The 19,559-nt window shown below is 39.1% G+C and overlaps 9 protein-coding genes across 9 annotated transcripts; 7 read left to right on the top strand and 2 right to left on the bottom strand.

Annotated features, from left to right (window-relative positions):
• Positions 1-264: 264 nt before the first annotated feature.
• Positions 265-612, top strand: JH06_5343 (hypothetical protein; the record flags this gene model as incomplete). Its single annotated transcript, XM_014673241.1, has 1 exon — positions 265-612. The coding sequence occupies one exon, from the start codon at positions 265-267 to the stop codon at positions 610-612; it is 348 nt and encodes a 115-aa protein (XP_014528727.1).
• A 93-nt stretch (positions 613-705) lies between these two features.
• Positions 706-1,947, top strand: JH06_5463 (cyclin dependent kinase 4; the record flags this gene model as incomplete). Its single annotated transcript, XM_014673242.1, has 9 exons — positions 706-761; positions 791-828; positions 856-1,015; positions 1,087-1,228; positions 1,259-1,332; positions 1,362-1,399; positions 1,431-1,539; positions 1,570-1,675; positions 1,705-1,947. The coding sequence occupies 9 exons, from the start codon at positions 706-708 to the stop codon at positions 1,945-1,947; spliced, it is 966 nt and encodes a 321-aa protein (XP_014528728.1).
• Positions 1,948-2,295: 348 nt separating this feature from the next.
• On the top strand, positions 2,296-3,856 carry JH06_2320 (ubiquitin conjugating protein; the record flags this gene model as incomplete). Its single annotated transcript, XM_014673240.1, has 12 exons — positions 2,296-2,422; positions 2,455-2,537; positions 2,569-2,628; positions 2,659-2,690; positions 2,722-2,779; positions 2,811-2,972; positions 2,997-3,182; positions 3,287-3,332; positions 3,354-3,456; positions 3,487-3,584; positions 3,615-3,682; positions 3,713-3,856. The coding sequence occupies 12 exons, from the start codon at positions 2,296-2,298 to the stop codon at positions 3,854-3,856; spliced, it is 1,167 nt and encodes a 388-aa protein (XP_014528726.1).
• A 249-nt stretch (positions 3,857-4,105) lies between these two features.
• On the top strand, positions 4,106-5,381 carry JH06_2319 (ATP adenylyltransferase; the record flags this gene model as incomplete). Its single annotated transcript, XM_014673239.1, has 9 exons — positions 4,106-4,132; positions 4,167-4,328; positions 4,376-4,531; positions 4,562-4,709; positions 4,739-4,869; positions 4,900-4,966; positions 4,998-5,047; positions 5,103-5,264; positions 5,295-5,381. The coding sequence occupies 9 exons, from the start codon at positions 4,106-4,108 to the stop codon at positions 5,379-5,381; spliced, it is 990 nt and encodes a 329-aa protein (XP_014528725.1).
• Positions 5,382-5,977: 596 nt separating this feature from the next.
• On the top strand, positions 5,978-6,744 carry JH06_2318 (uridine diphosphate glucose pyrophosphatase; the record flags this gene model as incomplete). Its single annotated transcript, XM_014673238.1, has 6 exons — positions 5,978-6,091; positions 6,122-6,156; positions 6,187-6,291; positions 6,322-6,392; positions 6,499-6,545; positions 6,577-6,744. The coding sequence occupies 6 exons, from the start codon at positions 5,978-5,980 to the stop codon at positions 6,742-6,744; spliced, it is 540 nt and encodes a 179-aa protein (XP_014528724.1).
• Positions 6,745-6,778: 34 nt separating this feature from the next.
• JH06_2317 (hypothetical protein) lies at positions 6,779-7,840 on the bottom strand (the record flags this gene model as incomplete). Its single annotated transcript, XM_014673237.1, has 1 exon — positions 6,779-7,840. The coding sequence occupies one exon, from the start codon at positions 7,838-7,840 to the stop codon at positions 6,779-6,781; it is 1,062 nt and encodes a 353-aa protein (XP_014528723.1).
• A 1,437-nt stretch (positions 7,841-9,277) lies between these two features.
• JH06_2316 (hypothetical protein) lies at positions 9,278-13,758 on the top strand (the record flags this gene model as incomplete). The annotated part of the gene is given in 12 exon segments (XM_014673236.1): positions 9,278-9,312; positions 9,343-9,405; positions 9,436-9,579; positions 9,610-9,741; positions 9,773-10,085; positions 10,116-10,230; positions 10,268-10,356; positions 10,387-10,611; positions 10,642-10,752; positions 10,783-10,850; positions 10,863-10,964; positions 11,013-13,758. The coding sequence occupies 12 exon segments, from the start codon at positions 9,278-9,280 to the stop codon at positions 13,756-13,758; spliced, it is 4,143 nt and encodes a 1,380-aa protein (XP_014528722.1).
• Positions 13,759-14,329: 571 nt separating this feature from the next.
• JH06_2315 (hypothetical protein) lies at positions 14,330-15,150 on the bottom strand (the record flags this gene model as incomplete). The annotated part of the gene is given in 5 exon segments (XM_014673235.1): positions 14,330-14,719; positions 14,749-14,826; positions 14,857-15,000; positions 15,018-15,098; positions 15,130-15,150. 5 exon segments carry the CDS (start codon positions 15,148-15,150, stop codon positions 14,330-14,332), a joined length of 714 nt encoding a protein of 237 aa, XP_014528721.1.
• Positions 15,151-15,477: 327 nt separating this feature from the next.
• Positions 15,478-18,116, top strand: JH06_2314 (hypothetical protein; the record flags this gene model as incomplete). Its single annotated transcript, XM_014673234.1, is given in 12 exon segments — positions 15,478-15,514; positions 15,527-15,614; positions 15,660-15,705; positions 15,777-15,896; positions 15,926-16,285; positions 16,299-16,351; positions 16,382-16,651; positions 16,682-16,775; positions 16,806-16,867; positions 16,898-17,665; positions 17,696-17,927; positions 17,958-18,116. 12 exon segments carry the CDS (start codon positions 15,478-15,480, stop codon positions 18,114-18,116), a joined length of 2,289 nt encoding a protein of 762 aa, XP_014528720.1.
• Between the last annotated feature and the right edge of the window lie 1,443 nt (positions 18,117-19,559).

Here is a 19,559-nt window from a genome sequence, read left to right as displayed (position 1 = left end):
ATACAAACAGTTTGTGGAACAATCAAAAGAATGGAGATTGAATGATTGTTACAGTTTCCCTGGTCCTATTCAATTCACTGGACCTGCTGCCAATATCATCAATCAGACACTTGCCTATGAGATTCAGGAACGCAAGATGAAGAATTGACTCATTTATCCTCTTTCCTAAAGATAATGATTGTTTCCAAACACAATGAAGAATCACGGGAATATGTAGAATTGAATGGAAATCCTTTTCATTTATTCTTTGATTCGAGAGTGGAAATGCCTATTGGTGATAAGATCTATTTGTTCACAAGAAAGCAGATAGGAGATGACACAGAGTTGGGTCATAAGTTGATTCGTGGTTTCTTGACGAATCTTTCGAAGCAGGAGATTCTGCCCAAGCTTCTGTTCTTTATGAATGAAGGAATGTTCCTTGTTTGTACTGAAGATGAGAGTTTGTTGACTCCTCTTCGTGTATTAGCTGATAAGGGAGTTGATATTGCTGTTTGTAAGACCTGTTTGGATGCTTACAATGTGGCTCCTGACTCGTTGCCTCTGGGTCGTGTTGGCACTTCTCCTGAGTTTGTGAAGCTGACAACAGAGTATCCTGTTATGACAGTGACTTAAGTGGGTGTAGTTGTAGAATCTCCTTGTTTGTTAAGAATCGTATTGAATCTGATTAAAGAGTTTGAAAATGATTATAACTTCGAGTTGTAGTTGATGGAAGTACTTAAAGGATATGACTCTGATGAAGAGTTTGAATTCAATCCAAGTAAGTGATTAGAATATGGATTTGACGATTTAGCAAGTGGAGACTGGAGTTCAACAGAATCCTTATTAGAAGTAAGAATGAAAGGATTGAGTGATAAGAAAAGAAATCAAAACCATTACGAGATAGTTATCGTATTGTGTGTGTTGTTGGTCGAGGAAGCTATAGTTGTGTCTATAAAGTTGAAAATGTGAATAATGGAAAGATATATTGTGCAAAGAACTATTATCCTCAAGTAGATACGACTAACAAGTCAAAGAGGTATTTGGATGTAAGTGATCATTGTAGAAGAGAATTGACAAGTAATGTAACTGAATACAATTAAGAATAGTGTTGAAGAGTATACAAGGTGAAGCGATCCTTCCTTTGTATGAGATTTGTCGAGGTCGACGACAAGGAAGTGTTTATCTGATAACAGAATTATATGATATCACATTAGATATGGTGATAACCTCTCAGTCTCCTTTGAGTCTTGTTGTTTTGTCTTTTCTTCTTCATATCTAGTCAGAGAAGAAGTCTATTCTCTTTCAACTCCTTTCTCTCCTTTCTTCTCTCTCTTCTTCTCATATTCTTCATTGGTAGGATTCTTAACTGGATGTGAGAATAGTGATTTGAAACCAAATAATGTCTTGTATCGTAGTGGAAGTGTGGTTGTGTGTGATTGGGGCTCAAGGAGAGAGAGGAGTATTACCAACATTGGGTTATCGTCCTCCTGAGTTATTGTTGAGTCGAATTGATTCAGAACCTGAGATTTGGAGTTGTGCCACTGATATCTGGAGCTGGGGGTGAGAGAGAGAAAAGGGAATAATGAATAGTGTAGTGGTGATTGAATTGTTGAGTGAAGAGTATCTCTGGAATAGTGAAAGTGAGTTAACAGTAACAAATCAAGCCATCAAATTGGCAGGAACTACTGATCTGTCTGTAGTGTTGATGGAAGAATTGAAGTGTAGGAGACAGATCGAGATGTGTTCAATACATGGTGTTCTGGTGTTCATTTGGCTTTTCCTTCACTTCCTTCCACACTTGAAACTGTATTGAAGAAGAGAGGACTAGAATCACCAGTGCTTCTCGATCTGTTGAAAGGGTGTTTTCAAGTGATTCCTTCCAAACGAGTTACAGCCACAGATCTGTTGAATCATCCCTGGTGGAAGGAGGAGCCAATTGCTTGTGTAGGACTGTGTGTGTGGAATTGAATGAAAGGATGTGAAGTGTCTTCCTGATCTTGAAGGATGGGCAAAGAGTGTGAGGGAAGAAAAGAGACGAAGAGTGATGATGATGTGGCAACAACTGGAATCTATGATACAGAAGAAACAGAATGATTGTGAAACTGATTTAGGAAAGAAACAGGATACTTCAACTGTTTGTTTAGAGCAAAGGAACAGAATTCTATTTTGGGATTCGTTATATTCGTTGCCTCAAGATCTGGAATGGGTTGTATTCCTAGTAAAACAGTTGTATGTCATGAGAAAGAAGGATGATCGAAGAAGATTAGTGACTATGAAAAGAATCGGATTCTCCGAATTTTAGAGAAGTCACCTAGTATGACTACAGAGAATGATATTAATACTCTAAAACAGTTCGTGAAACAGTATAACAATAGCAATGATATGTCAAAACCTCTTATGCTGATAAGTGATGCCCAGGACCGGATTGAAGAGTGCGAACCCCGTCCTATTTATCATCATGGACTGATTATGTAGAAGTTCCAGCCATTTCATCCTACGATATAGCAGTAGCCAAACTAAAGAGTGAGATGCGTAAAATGAAAGATAAGATTAAGCGAGTTAATAAGGTTTCGTGGATGTAACTCCTAGTTATATGGTGAAAAGGATCTACTAATAGAATTGGCGAAAGAAAAGAAAGAAACAGATTTAGTAGCATCTTAATGATGTGGTCATATGTAGACAGCATCAATGGTGTATGTGAAACAAGCCAAGTAATTTAAGCAGATTGGAAATGATAGTTAGGAACAAGCTGGAGCAGATCAAGAAATCGTATTCTTGTTTGGATCGACTTGAAGAGAATGTGAGAATGAAACTCTAATTTGATTATATAGCTGAACACTTTAGATGAGGCCCATGTGAATACGGAAATGGTTCAGATGATGGAAAATGTTGCTTCAACATTGGAGGATATCCGCAAGGATATGGGCACTGTTGAAGATGTAATGGATTTGAATGATCGTTTGCAGGCTTTGGATGATCATGTGAATGTTGGAGTATTTGTTATCAGTTATGCATAGGAGATGAATAATGTGTTATTTGGTGATATAGAAGATGAGGATTTGGAGGATGCCTTTGATGAATTGGATAAGGATATTGCCAAGGATAAGGAAGAGAAATTTGATTTGCCGAATGTCCCTGTGAACTTAAGAACGAAATCGATATTGGAGTCGAAGGAGGAAAGTGGCAAGGGAAAGGATAAACGTGTAGCTGAAATGGAATAAGAAACGTTGTTTGTTCTAATTCATATGGAATCATTTTGTCATTTATCATGTCTGGTGATGTTGTTATATTTCTTTTCATGATGTAGAATTTGCGGTCACTTTATTACAACGTCAATTTCAAGGTTTGGTATGGTATTTGGCAATGAAGCATAGAGTTGACGTTGAATCCTCCAGAAGGGATATCTGTTGGGTTAAAAGATGAGGTTAATCTATTTGAATGGACTGTTGTTATGGAGGGACCTATGGATACTCCTTAGTATGGTTAATTTCATTTTCTGATATCTAGTGAAGGAGGTATTTTCAAAGCTGAGCTTATATTTCCGTTTGATTTTCCCTCAAGACCACCGACAATGCGTTTTATCAGTCCAATGTGGCATCCAAATAGTTTGTTTGGATTCATTGATTTAATTGTAGTATTTTCAAATGGTTGTGTATGTATTTCGATTCTTCATCCAGCTGGTCGAGATGAAATGAATTTGCAGGTGATATATTTAGCATAATTCAATGGATAGGAAAGAGAAGATGAGAAATGGAGACCTATTATCAGCGTTGAAGCAATTCTTTTGTCAGTTCAAAGCATGTTGACAGACCCAAATGAGAACTCACCGGCAAATATTGATGCCGCTGTAACAGTACTCGTGCTTTTCAATGTGTAGAGACAATGGAAGAATGATAAAAAGATGTTCAAAAAACGAGTAAGGCAGACTGTAGCTATTTCATTATCGGAATATAAATGTTTGTTGTACTCCATTCTTTTGTTGATGCTCTCTGGTTGGATACCATTGAGACGGTATTTTTCAGTCAGAAAGGGAGTATCTTCGATGGCACCATTATTGGAAGAAATCAATCAAGTCTGGGCGAAAGGACTCAGCAGCAGAGATCTTGTTATTTTGGAGACATCCTCAATGGTTATTAAAGAGAATGGAATAAATGTATTGATATTAGAAGAATTGAGATGATTTATAGTTTCTTGTTCGATTACTGAAAGGAGATGGAATTAAGCGTAAGGGATCGAATATAAAATCACAGGAGAAGCGAATCGTAGATCCTTTTGCGAAGGATACTATGAATCAACAACTGGTAGTTCATTCGTATAATGATTACACATTGCTGTTGAACAAATTCCCTGTAGTACGAAACCATGTGAGGCTTTTCTATCTTAGTTGACAGTGTAGATGGTTTTGGTAACAAATGAATTCATGAGTCAATGTTCTCCATTAACCCAGTCTGACTTTACAGCAATTACGAATGTTATATCGCAAGTTCAATCGCTTGTGTTTTTTAATTGTGGGGTTGACTCAGGAGCAAGTCAATCACATAAACATATTCAAGTTTGTTTCTTGATAAAGATTGATTTGTAGATAATTCCTTATTCTGAATTGGAGAATGAAGCCACTCCATTAGATGAGTATTTGGAAGGAACATCGTTGGATCGTAACTCTCTTTGTCAGTGTCCTGTATACTGTTTTGATCATGTTCTGTGTCATATCTCTTCGTATACGGATCCTAGTAAGTATTGACCGTTCTGTTTATGGTAGTCAGCTTATACAAGCAATATTCGGATATGCTACAGTATATGAGTGAAAAGAGAGATAAAAAAGGGAAGTCTATGACATCCTACAACTTCCTTCTCTTGAAAGAGTGGATGTTACTTGTCCCACGTATTCGAGTACTGATTTTGAATAATTTATAATGTTAGGAAAAGTGGAACCAGTTGAATGTGAATAGTCTGGGTTTTACAGGGTCTATCTTGGTGAAGAACTCAGGTAGATAAATTGAAATTCTGATTATCAGTAGAAGCACTAAACTCGTTGACTTCTATCGGTCCACTAGAGTTGCTTAAACATGTAGTGGATTCCATTGTTTGTTATGAAAGGATATATATTAGATAAAGTTAAACAGAGTGTTGAGAAGGGTATCAAGAAAGTGAAAAGTACTACAAATCATTTCTGGAAGCGCAAGTCAACAAGCGATGATAGTAGACCACCAGATATTACGGATACAGATGTTGCTATTGCAAAAATAAAATCTCAGAAAAGAAAGATAAACGAAATGCTTAAGAAAGTGAGGATCTGGTATTATAGTTATTTACAGAGTCGAAATGAGTGTGAGTGCTATAAGACTCTTGCAAAAGAAGAGTTGCAGAATAATAATCAAGTATTCGACAGCTATATGAATTAGGTCATAGGATGCTGTTAAAGATCATCTGAGAAAGGTCAAAAGGATACAAGAAAGGATTACGACATTGGAAAAGAGTTTGATATCTCTTGATGATGAAGTTGGTATTTCTCGTTATTTTGGATGGTAGTTGGCTGCAATCACAGAAGCTCAAGATATGCAAGATATGCACAATGTATTAGTGTCTACAACTGTATGTCTGGAAGAAGTGCGCTCGGTATATATTTTGATGGTCGTATATAGTAGGAAATGGGTTCCATTGAAGAAGTGAAGAAACTCCTTGAAAAGACACAGGATTTGGACGATTACATCACTGTAGTCTTCAGAAAGAGGGATAATACATTAGCAAGTGGATTTAATTGTCGCTCCAAGTGACGAAGAGAATGAGGATGGCATTGATGATTTGATGGAAGCCCTTGATTTGGAGTTACATGAATCAAAAATGGCAGAAACAGATCAGAAGAAGGAAACCCAATCGAAGGAGTCTGTGAAAGAAAAGACTATTGAATTCCCAATTGAAGAGATTCCGAAATTGAAACCGGAAGAGAAACAATTGGAGACAATACTAGAGTAATGGAGCGGTTTGTTCACAAATCATCATGAGCACAATAGAGGTAATTGCAAACAAGCTTATTTCTCATTCTCGCTTCATCAAGATGCAGAATGTGACTTTCATGCAGAATGGCCAACAGCGATCCTGGGACTACATCTCTGTAGATCCTAATTATCAATATGATCTCTAGAGTATGGATGCAGTTTCTGCATTAGTTTTTGATAAGTTGGATTGTGGATAGTGTTTTTCCTATAGAGTGAATCGGAATTTTATCTGTATCAAACAATTCCGGCCTCCTCTCCGGTTTGGAGCTAGTAGTTTGACTGTAAATACCATACCTGCAGAACAGTTGGGTTTTTGGTTTGTTATAATGGGACGTATGAGAAGTAGTTATGAACTTTGCGCTGGTTTGATGGATATTGAAGGAAGGAGTAAGGAACAGACTGTTGTTGATGAGATCCGTGAGGAACTTGGATATGATGTTTCTGTTGATAGCCTTGAATTTATTACTCGAAGTAATCTATCTTTAGTATAATTAGATAGCTGTTGGTAATGTGGGATTAACAGGAGCGCGAGGGTACATGTTTTACGCCGAAGTGACACCAGAACAGAAAGTGGGGAAGTGTTGCATTCTATTGAAAATAGAAATATCCTGGTGGTGGTTTGGCATCAGAAGGAGAACAGATTGAGATCGTCGAGTTATCAGAGCAAACGATTGATGATTTCTTGCTGGATGACAAAAAGGAGAAAGCAGCTAGTTTTTATATTGCCCTCTACTGGTGGAAACATTTGCGTAACCAAACAAACAAATGAACTGTTTGCTATAATACAAGTAGATCTAAAAACCTTATGAATCAAGGCACGACATGTTTCGAATAGCAGTTTTGTCATCAGGTGTCATCGTCTTTGGGAACCGGATATCGAATTTAATCTTCAAATCACCATAGTTTCCTGGCTGTTTGGGAATTGGCATGCCCATACCAGGATATGTCAGCTCCGTAGAAGGACTAATAACTGCAGGTGCTCTCACATTCAAACGACGACCATCCAAGTGCGTATAAATAAAATCAGTTCCACATAGAGCTTCCTTCAGAGAAATCTCTTTCTTATAAATCAGATTGTTTCCATCACGGCTATATTCAGGATCTGGTTTTTCTTGAAGAACAAAAACAATATCTGCTGGAATATGACCAGGTAGTTCATCACCATGCTTCCTAAAGGTAATCTTTGTTCCAGCCTTCCATCCAGGCTTGATATTCACCTCCACCACCTTGTCACTGGTTGTCACGGATCCATTATCGCTCACAATACGCTTCGTGATCTTCAGCTTCTTCGTCACTCCACTGTAGATATCACGGAGTGATATCGCCAAAGGACGTTCAATGGCAGGGTCCTGAACCTGGGGTTCCGGTCTCTCTCGACGAGAGGAAGCACGGGGGTTGCCACTCGAGAACTGGAAACCACTAGGAAATCCCGAGAAACCTCCCATTCCTGGACTACCTCCAAAGCTAAAATGAACACCACGAGGCATTCCTCCAAAACTCTCATCACCTCCATATTGATTGAAAGCCTGTTGAGCATCGGAAGTTCCAAAGAACTGGCTAAAGAGGTCACGAGGATCAAAACTGAAACCACCCATGCCTCCCATACCTCCCATACCACCTCCATTAGGATCCATACCACTCTGAAGTCCTTCTTCGCCAAACTGGTCATAGATCTTACGCTTCTCCTTATCACTCAGAATTTCATAAGCTTGACTAATATCCTTGAACTTCTCTTCAGCCTCCTTTTTGTTATCTTTATTACGATCTGGATGCCATTTCAGAGCAAGCTTTCTGTAAGCCTTCTTAAGCTCTTCGTCAGTAGCATTTCGACTCACCCCAAGAATACTGTAGTAATCCTTACCCATATAAACAAAATAATGGAAGAGAAAAGTTGATATCCGATTCTAGAACGTTCTAGAATTAATAGTTTTCTGAGAACTGGCTCAGATAATTGAATAGGAGAGGAAACACAAGGATCCCAGCCCGAAGCAACTAGATGAGGATATCCCGTTACAACCCTTTTCTCTCTGGATCAATCGCTATTTTAGATGGTATCCAATTGAAATTCAAGTGAGTGAATATGTATCACGTATATGAAGTCAACTTGTAAGAGTAGAAGTCGGGACTTGAAGGGTTCAGAACGAAAAAGAAATGTTTACTACATTGTTTTCAATATAGTTCAGGTGAAGAACAAGTGATTCTCGGAGAAGAGTGAAATGAAGAAGATTCTACATATCTATTTCATTTTCATCTACTTATCAATTTAAAGTGTATTATTGAAAAGTTGGTACGACTGAACTTGGATGATTAGCCATCTCTTTGTAATGGACTTAGTTCTATTGCAAGACATCTACATGATATATATTATCATTTTGAAGGGATTTTTGTTTGTTCAATAGAATGTTGTCTAGAGTAACAAGGGGAAGAATTGTTCAAAGATTTGCACAGTCTATCTTCGCTAGTACTCGTGGTGGAGTTTCTCAAGCCTCTCGTACTGTGAGGATCATTTCGGTTCTTCCCAACGCCGTTATGTCTTTTCAAATGGCCCCAACAGTTCAGAGTCGATTCTTCTCAGTAACCGAGACGGTGAATCAAACTTCGTTACTACAAAAGCTGGATACTGTTTCGTCTTTTGAAAAGGCTGTTGAACTGATTGATGTATTTTTGAAGAGGTTTATTGAGTTCTAGGATTATACCAAACGTTCCTTAGATGAGAATCTTCAAGTGTTAACAGCATGTGGCCATTATTCTCCTGGAATGATTTTAGCAAAGAAACACCCACTTTTTGCTCAGGTTGATGCTTTCATCCAATATTTGGATTCTATATGTGTTGAACAGTTTTCCAAAGAAGTAACTATTGATAACTATCATTTCAAGTAGAATGTGAATCCAAAGACAATTGTGGATGGTTTGTGGGCTATTTCTCGTCTGGGGTATTCTCCATCCACTTCAGCTCCTATGAATCTTGTGAATTTATTGCTTTCAAAGAGCATGGTTGGTATTTGTTGAGATTCTGATCCTAGGATTCATTATCTCAGCTATCAACTACAGAACTGGGATTATTAATGAAGTCTTTAGGCAAGATGCGTATCAAACTGTCATCAGAAGAATACTCGAAATGCATCCATTGTTTGTACCTCACTCGTAATGAGTTTAGTTTCATGGAGCTAATTGATGTAATATGGGGAATCACTCGAATGAGTCACCGAACCCAAACCTCATCAGATGTGAATCAAGAAGATGAACTATTTCGGATTACAGAGAGTCCTGAAACATTGTTTGAATAACGGATAGATATCATTATGTTGAATCCAGAAGCAGTCAATACTTTACGAGCGTAAGAGAGGAATGAGAAGATCATGTGTAGATCCTATCTGGCGAATTTGGTATACAGCTTCTCATATTCCCATCATCCTCAATCGAAGGAAGTGTAGATATTAGGAAAGAATCTGAGTTCTAGACTAAGTCAGTTGACTGGAGTGGTTTGTCAGAAGATGCCCAAATATTCGCCATTGGAATTATCTGTTATCTTACGTGCATATGTGGAATTAGGAGTTATGAATCGTGATTTGGATCGAGGGTTGGTAAAATATGTTCAAAAACGGTAATTCCAAAAATAGTATATAATTTATAGCAGTGAAGAAATCAACCAATCCGTAGCTTTGTCATTACTATATTCCTATGCTCGTTACACTATGAAATTACATTCAGTGAATAAGGACATGGTTCTATTACTCCTTGATATCATTCACACTCATACTGAAGAGTACTGAGAGTTGAATCTTGATCAGTTGTAGTCTATCAACATCTGACTCTGTATATCTCTTGTGTTGTTACAATTACCTCAATATTTACCCATCAACAAGTCTAAAACTGCTGTTTAAGAAGTTAGCTGAAGAAGTGGATCAGTTGGATGACACTCAAGTCTTCTATTCGCTTACTGCTATTGCCAAGTGCAAGTACCAATATACTGTCGAAATCAGGAATAGAGAAAAGAATGCCGATATTGATCATATTGTGGAGAGTCTTTTGGATCGATATCTCACACGAAAGGATATCTCTTCGTCTATCGTTGGGATTGATTGTATGTTGCTTCGGATTCTAGCTGGTGTAGGGCTGTGATGATGGAACCAAGAATAGAACGAACAGATTCCGGATACTTTGGTTAAACACATGACGACACTCTTCCAGCAGAACCCAGAAGCATTTAACTCTCGCTCGATTTGTCAGCTTCTGTTTAATACGAACCGTCAGCGTAAGTGAGGAAGGAGAGATTGACCCAGAGAATCTAGACCCTTCCACAGTTCTTGCTCTGGTTCGACGTTTTGCTTCACTTTGTGGTCAGAGTGGTCAAGTGTCTTCACGAGATGTGATGTATACAGTGAGGCCTCTAGACTGGCTTCATATCTAGTTATCATCTGCAATACCATATATTCGTCGAGATAGATCGTATTTAGTTCCAATGACTTTATCGTTGGGTGTATCCGCTTGGTGTGAGCAGAATAAACAGAATATCAAACCAGAATTCATTAGTGATGTGATGTTCAATCTGGCTAAAATGAAACTCCGACCTACAGCCTTGCTAACAACATTTGAGACCCAATTTGAAACGAATTTGGGTGTATTTGATGATGATGTGTGTGTGATGAAGAGAAATGAGAGTTAGGATAAGTTAAAACTGTTGAAAACATTTGCAATTATTCGTTATAAGAATCAGAATGTCTTAGATTTCCTTTTAGAACAGATTTCACTTGTGGAATCGACTCTCTCATCCAAGGTAGGGTTATAAGAGTGATTAGATTGATAGGATTTGATCTCCTTCTTGTGGTGTATTTCGGAATTGGCTCCTGGAAGAACGTATGCTTGTGAACCGAGGTTGAGGAATAGAGAATTGGTGAGCCGAGTTATGGATGATTTGGAAGGACGGGAATTGAATGAAAAGGAGAAGCGCAATTTGGAATCAGTGGAGGCAACTTTGAAAAGCCTAGAGTAATATGGGGTTTATATTCTTTATGACAAGTGTTTGTTGTATCAAAGAGTGCTTTATCCTCTTCTTTCAGTAAATGGTACGATGAGAGTTCGTTCTTTCCCATTTACGAGTACCTTTATTGTGTTTCTTGTGATTTGCTGGTTTCCGCTATTAGAGTTTGATACGAATTGGAATTACCAGGATTGGGACCAAACGATCTCAAATCGAACGGGTACGTATATTTTGGATGCAACAACCAAGCTGAGCTTTCAACGTGTTCCTGGAATTAGTCCTGGTTGGGAAAAGGCACATCGTACTGTTAAGTCTTTGTTGCAGTCTATCAACACGAATGTATTGGATGAATATAACTATACATGGAATTATGTAAAAGTTAATCGAGTTAGTGCCATTCATCAGGAATTCCATGTCAATGCGAATATTGGTGGATATATTGCTACCCTTGCTCCCAAAACAGTGAATCTAACCGATAACTATAAGAGTGTTTGTATTGTTTCGAACATGGATAGTGTCTATGGAAGTGATGGATTCAGCGCTAATGCACTTGGTGTGATACAGATCATTATGGCCTTAGAAGAGCTTTCTGCAAAACCAGGTCTTGTAAACACGATCACGGCAATCATTTCTGATACACGAGAAAATGGATCAAATGTCCTGATGAATTTATTTTCGTTGCCCCAGTTACAGCACTGTGCGTACTCAGTGATTCTTGATTCTCAAGGTATCGCTCAGACAGTCCCAGAAGTCATTTACCTGAAGAGTCTACGATATAAGTCCCAAAGACTTCTTCCAGCAACTACTTTCCATTCTCGTGTTTCCAATTATGTGTTGGATGGGGCAGCAGCCTTTTCTTTACTAACCAACAGCGAAGCGTATCTCATTAGTATCAATCCTGCCTCCTGTCTCATTAAACTCTCCTATATGGATTCTCCCTTCCATTTCCACACTCCTGGTGATCAGAAATATTCAGCCAAAGCAGCAGCAGCTAAAGCACGTTATGACAGTATCATTCAATTGGCTTCCATTTTAGGCCGAGCTCCTCCTGAATCATTACGAGCCTCATGGTATGGAGATTTCTCTTCGTATATCAGTGTGTTTGGATACACTGTACGTGTATCAGCCCTCACTCAGTTATTCATGATAATTTTTGGAATTGCACTTTCAGTGCTATTTCTAACAATAGGGAACATGGGTCAAATTCCAGCTATTCAATCAGGCTGTCATCATTCACGAGTGATTCTCATGCTTCAATTGGTTGTGTATTGTATCACAATGGTCATTACCTTATCATGGCTTTCTCTTGAACCACTCGCCATTCATAAACTCAGTGCATATCTTCTGTCTACGATTCTTTGTATGCTCTTGTCCAGTCTGATTCTTGTCACTCTTCAAATTAACTTCTATTCACAGTACTTTGTTCGTGATTATGCAGGAGCATCCATCTCCACTTGTTCTATTGTCTATGGAGTGATTGGACTCATTCTACTCCTCTGCGGACAACACATCACACTGAACTTCGCTATTCCATGTCTTTGTTTTGGACTGACAAATATCCCCCTGTTTCTTCGACGAATGCATGTCGTAGATCAGTATAAATGGAAGAAGGCCTTGTATGCATGTTGTTTGGTTGCTTGTGGACTTGTTTGTTATCTGGTGAACATGGGCGCAGCCTGTGCCACACTTCATACTACTTACTGGAGTGTGACAACTGAAGACTTGACTGTATGTGTTATTGTCGTTTTCAGTTTTTGGGCTGCTGTGTTCCCTTTGCTCTTCTGTGTATCCTCATTGAAAGTGATATACATGGTAGATGAGCAGGTCGAGCAGAAACCCTCGGTCCTATCAGTAGCCACATTTGATGATCTGTTGGAAGAGATCCGACCATCTGAGGATTTGGAAGCGAGGAGAGAGAAGATTGTATTCCGTCGCTTCATGAATGAAGTGAGTGGCATTACGATCCTCCTGGTAATTTGTATAATGATTTCGTCTCATCATCTTCCTGCTTGGAATAGTGATAAGCCGGTTCGAGTGTTTGCTGGTGTAGCCTATTTGGATAATGAGTTTGAGTTGGAACGGAATAAGTGGACAGAAGGTCACTTGGTGATCGGAGGCCATTCCAAAGCCCAACAGCAAGTGGAGAAGGTGTTACAGAATGTGTGGCTGCGGGATAACTATACTGTAAGGTCGATTCTGCACTCTTCCTGTTACCTCTACGGACATGTGAAAGGACCCTGCTTGAAAGTAGGATTAGCTAAGAATGGATATCCAGTGATTTTCAACCTTACAGAGGAAACATTCAATGCAACACATTTAGATGAAGTGAAGCTTCCATTATCAACAAATGTGACACAAGTAACAAAGAAATTCGTAATGACGATTCCAAAACGAAATCTCACTTCTGTATATGGCTATCCCAATGTACTGTTCCGAATCTACACAACGAATCTAGCTGATCTGGACTCAAAGGTGTATAGTAATCCTGTGGAAGTGACTGTGGAATATGGAGGTACCAAAGAGGTACAAGAAGGATATGTGATTCGTGGTTTAATTATGGGTGATTTGAAAGATGAAATGCAGATTGGTTTGACAGTACGGAGTCGAACGGGATCTCAAGTCATTATTCGAATCACTGATGTAGGTCATAGCGAACCTGAAGCCTTATACATTCTTGGAAAGGGTTTAGGATATGGATTTGTATATGGAGGAATGACAGGACTGTCGTTTTTAAGTCATACCATCAATTATTTTATTACTTTTCCTTTGAATGTTTGTAAGAAACATGGAAAGACTACATAAGATCAGCCTCAGTGGCAATGACCATTGTGCATACACCAAGCATAGCTAGAATAATATCTCTGATCTGTTTTCCCTTCGTTTGAGGTACCAAGACATAATGAATGAGAGGAGGGAATACAAAGGTAACAAAGGAGATGGTAAGACAGCCAATCAATGAAACGACACCTTTGAAGTTGGGGAAGACAATCGAAATGACAGTAACAACCAAGGTCATAAAGATACGCAATACAATTCGCTTCCAGTTCTTCACAAAGTAACCTTCTCCCTCTTCCGCTACATGTCATACTCCTTCCTCATACTTACACTCTTTGATTCCACTTTCCAAGGCGAGAATACCAGGGAACACAGCAACAGGATAAGAGAAATAGGCAACGAAGCAGATTCCAATACAACAGATATAGTAAATGATGTTTGAAGAAGGGATATTGTTGATCACTAATGGGTCAATTCCACCTGGAGCTCTGTTGTATGACATAGCTCCTAAGACTCCCAAGGACATGTACACTAACACAGCAATGACAACAGAAGTGACAAGAGCCTTGAAATACTGTTCTGGTTTCTTCATTGTATTCTAAAGGTGAGTGTGGGTATGCACTAGTACGTAGGAGGTGGGTCCGATCACGGCGATTCCGAGTGAATAGCAGACGACTCCGAAAAGCTTAGCCAAATCGAGAGGAGTTGTCCACATGAGATTCTTGGTGTCAATGTGAAGGCCAAATGAGCAGATACCGTAACTATGGATGAGTTGTGAAGACTGTTCACACATGATGACAATGATGGACACGGTAATGATAAAGAAGTTTCCCATTTGAGAGGGTTTAGCAAGAGCACGGAGATCCTTTAAGAGAGCAAGGATGCATGCAAGGAAGAAATAAACGACACCCCAGAACCACTTGTTACTGAAGAACTCCAGACCCCATTGTTTCCAGTTAAGACCGGCAAGAAGCATGTTCCAGGTAATCTACATAACACTTTTATGATTATAGATACTTCATACGCGACAGCGATGCCATAGACTGTAATAACGAAACTAATCTGTAAAAGAAGTACACCCACCTTTCCAAAGGCCTAGAATCATAATCTATACTCCTAACCCACCTTGTCTGCTAAAAGAACGTAGGGGTCTTCTTCTGGCTTTGGTTTTGTATCAAATGCACAGAAGGAATCTGTGATCAACTTTGTACAATAAACGATCCATGAAGGAACCACAATAAGAATCACTATTGCAGGAATCAGACCACCCTACAATCAATTTGAACCTCAAGATGTACTAAATAGACAGTATTTGGAAGAGCAAGCATGCCTGTTCCAATACAGGTCTTTACCAAGTTGGCAATAACCTATAGATGAACAAGACAAAGTACATGTCACGTTGAACGTTGTCGCAGACATTACTCCTTTCTGTGCTAAGTTATTCTTGGAGCACAATTGTGGAAACGGGGATTTCCGGCATTACAAAAAGAATCTATACAGAGAATCACGGGAATTACTCGTTTGTTGAGTCCCGTTTCGACATATTGAACTTATAAATGGGTTGTACTTGCTCCAAAATCAACAAAGATGCTGTGTTAGAAGAAGAGGGAGAGGCAGGTGGCTCTTCGTACAGGGAGAAAAACGAGATTGGTAATACTGCTTTTGTTGATTCCGAGCAGAGTGATAGTTATGATGTAATGAATTCATAAATACTCTCAGATACAGATTAGTATTCGGCTGGAGAATATGATCGTTCCCAACCGAGATAATGTGATTGATGCTAGTTGTTTTGTAGCAGTGTATGAAAGTCGTTTCATTGGAACATCCAAAAAACAGGAGTACGTCCTTGTTGGTGTTACAGAGGTGATCGTACAGGATCCTAAGTACGTCCTATGAAATGGTGTTCATGGATAGTCCTGAATTTATAGAACGATTCGTAATTTACAACAAGAATCAGAGTCTCAAGTTCGACGTGTATGATACCAATGGAGAGAAGAATCCAGATATATCCACCTTTCCTACTATCTATAGATTCTTAACACTAGTTGTCCAAACATTCGTTGATTGGAACCTTTCAGTGTTCTCTGGATACTCTTACGCAGTGTCCAAATTACTATACGACTTGTCTTAGTCCGGTGAATACTCCTATCTTTGGTTCGATCCAAGTAGTCGTTTGGTTTCTTTTTGACTTCAGATTTATGCAGAGAAGAATTCTGAGGATCGTAATACAACCACTCTATCTCTTTCTGTCAGTCCTCTAGCCTGTAATCCTTCTCATGTGTATTTGGAACTTTTCCGTCTTTGTGATAACGGGGTTCGTGTCCCTATCTATCGTAGTAAAACATTTGATAAGATGAATCGTGTTGCGACAATTGAAGATGATGATGCAAGTGACGATGAAAAGAGTCCCGAAGAGGAGACTCATACTTCCATTCATTCCTCATCATCTTATCGACTGTTCACGAAGTTGAGCAGTAAAAAGTTCACAGGAGGCTATTCATTTGGAAGTATTGAATTGCCTAACCAAGTCCTTATTTGTGGTAATAAGCATGCTGTTATCCTGGTAGAAATATATGAAGCTGTCTCCAAAGGACGTGATTTGTATATTGGGCATTGTGAAGTAGAATGAGTGTTTTTGCCATAATGTCTAGATTCCCGCGACTACTCTTCTTACTGCAAGCAAAGGCACCTCGTTTGAGCTCACGAGCAATCCTGAGAAGATTCGATTGTATCGTACTCAGGATGCGACTATCGCCAAGGGGAATAACGAAGCAGTTGCTGACTTCCGTCGCTTGGTCAACAGTACGGTGAGTAGTGTGTCTGCTTCAGCCTTGAATCTGGTCAACTTGAACCAAGAGAATTTGCCTGATGATAGCAATGTGTTATTTGCTGACTTGATTCCTTCATTGAGTACTTCTGGGTAGTAATAGAAGTAAAGCTTGACAGATAGTGAGGTTCAGGGAGCTGTGATGTTGGATGATATTTCATCCAAATATAAGTATTCCTTCTTTGACTATCGTCATGTTACTGATATGGACTTTATTGTGAGATTAATTGGAATTCCTAATTTGTAGATTGCTGTGGATATGAGTTCAAGTGTAAAACAAGCTAGTATATCTTCTCATCGGAATCCCGAGTAATTCTGTAGTGTAGAATTTAAGGATAGTTATGAAGAGGCCTTATTGGATGTTGGAACTGTGTTATCTCGATATGATGATGATAATACATTTGCTGTATATGGATTTGGTGGTGCTCCTCTTAAACGTCATTATCATGATTATCCGGCATCTTCTGGAGATAAGTCTCCTTTGCCTGAGAGTATTCGTCAGTCTGTAGAGGGGAATAGTGAGGATGTGAAACCTGATGAGATTCCCATCAAACCTACTGAGTCTGCGGAGCCTGTTGAACCTGATGAGATTCCCATCGAGCCAACTAAGCCTACTGATTCTGCTCAGCCCGATGAACTTGTTGAGCCCAGTGAACCTACTGAACCAACTCAACCCACTGAATCTATTGAACCAACTCAACCCACTGAATCTACTCAGCCCGATGAACCTGTTGAGCCCACCGAACCAACTGAGTCCACTAAACCCACGGAACCTACTGAAGCTAAGAACTCGACGCAACCTTTAGAGATGATCCCAGAAACTGTGCTTACAGAAGAGCAACAGAAGGAGGAAGAGAAACGCAAGGCTCTGGAGATGAGTCTGACAGCTTCTCTTGCTTTTCTTAAGGAGAATACCACTCCCCAAACAGAAACAAAGGACTTTGAGAGCGCTGAACTCTCGGTTGAGCTGTTCCCTATGAACGGAAACCCTTCAGATCCGTATATCCACGGAACTAATGCAGTTCTGAAGGCGTATCGAGCGATGGTGAAGAATCTCCTCCCTTCGTACCCCACTTATTTCCAACATATCTTGAGAAAAGCAATTGAGTAAGAATGAAAAGAAGGAATGAACTGTAGACGTGCTAAGGAAGCAGAAACGAAGAAAGGAAAGGAGTATGTGGTGTTGATCCTATTGAGTGATTGTGGTATTGTGGATCAAGTAGAGACAGCTCGATTAGTGATTGAGGCATCCCATTTACCTCTTTCGTTGATTATTCTAGGAATGGGTGATAATGACTTCCAGTTCATGAATGTGCTGGATGGAGATGACAGGACTCTCTCTTTCAATGGTGAGAAACCAGCTCGTGATGTAGGTGGATTGTGGATGAGTCAACAGTAGATGGTCCAGTTTGTCAAGTTTGAGGAACTTCGGTACAAATCCTGTGAGGAGATTATCGAGAACCTTCTGTTTGAATTACCGAGACAATTCATGGACTATATGAATGCTCATGGTTATTCTCCAGAGAACATTGGTGAATCCAAAGAGGATTCTAGTTAATAATGTCGTGTTTGTTTCAAACAAGCGAGTATCCAAAAAATGAACAAAATGATGGAGGATAAACCGAGGAACGCCATATAACTGTTGATTGCATAATGCGATAATTGAAATACTTGTCTAAAATCGTAGCTCCATCTATGAAGGAATGTGAATCACACTCCTTCAAACTTCTCATCAGAGATGTAACGAATCGATCCTTCGTAGGTAATCCGTACTATTAATGATCAAAAGGAGACAGAAAGCACATGATAATCGAAACCATGACTGTAACTCTCCTCTCCGACACTGCTACTCGCAAGAAATATAGAGTTAGGAGGAAGATCTTTAGGAATAAGAGATGATGCTTGGCAAGTGTCAATCATGATCATCACTTGACCATATCTCTTCATTTTGAACATCTGAAACAGTACATTCCACAGAATATGACTATTCAACTCTTCTCTTTCCTACAATTGATGATTTCAAGAGAAGGGACTCGAAACTTGAAGAAACCATCTCCTCCATGTCCATTGAGAAAGAGAAGTAGTGTACTATTTTCATTTGAATACAGTTTTCTCTTGGAAGATAGGGAAGAAGGTAGGTTATCCAAAAGAAGATTTAGAAAGGTCGATAATGATACATCTTCACCTAAATAATCTATGAACAGATCCTCGCTTCTATTATATGAGTACAACTATTGATAACTACAAGTCACAATGAGAAGAATCTTCGTATATCTGTCCATAGTGGTAGTTTCGAGCATTACATTGCATGTCATCAGCGATCATCACAATTATCTTTGATCATCATAGAAGTAAGGATATACATTCTCTTTAGGGACTCCCTGATCCCGTAGATGCTTGTAGAGAGTCAGTGTATTCACAACATGTCGAAAGTTGCGGAAATAGATTGAAGAATCAACCTATATAATAGACTAACTATACTTCTCACCAATACAGCGAAATGGTCATCTAGTCTTGCTTGAACAACAAAAATAGTGATTAGAAAAATGACTAATTCGTTCATAAATTACTATGACACCGTTAACATGAAAACAAGGATAACTGAAAGGGATTCCAACATAGAGTCCCGATCAAGCATTTCTCATCCTAATTTACATATACAGAGACGAAACTGTGGATATATCAGTTGGGTCTTCGCCTCGATTTGCTTCGCGTGTTTTACGTAATAATTGTAGACGTAAAGCCACTGGCACATTCGAATAGACATGGAGAGCGCTGAAGAGTCATCCTTTCTGGAACTACCACATCGTTATGTCATTTTGATATCTAAGTATTACGTTTAGAAATGTAATCTTTGCACCCTATCTTGCTGATGTAGATGCAGAAGAATCAGAGTACTTGCGTTCAAGCAAACCTGTTCGTCCAATTTGTGAGTCCCTTTGTACTTTTCTCTTCTACTAGATAATGAATAGGGTTAAAGGATGGCAATGACTACTCAAGC

Source organism: Blastocystis sp. subtype 4 (genome assembly GCF_000743755.1).
Source record: "Blastocystis sp. subtype 4 strain WR1 chromosome Unknown seqid_0051, whole genome shotgun sequence".
Classification (NCBI taxonomy): Eukaryota; class Bigyra; order Opalinata; family Blastocystidae; genus Blastocystis; species Blastocystis sp. subtype 4.
This window is presented reverse-complemented; position numbering and strand designations above follow the sequence as displayed.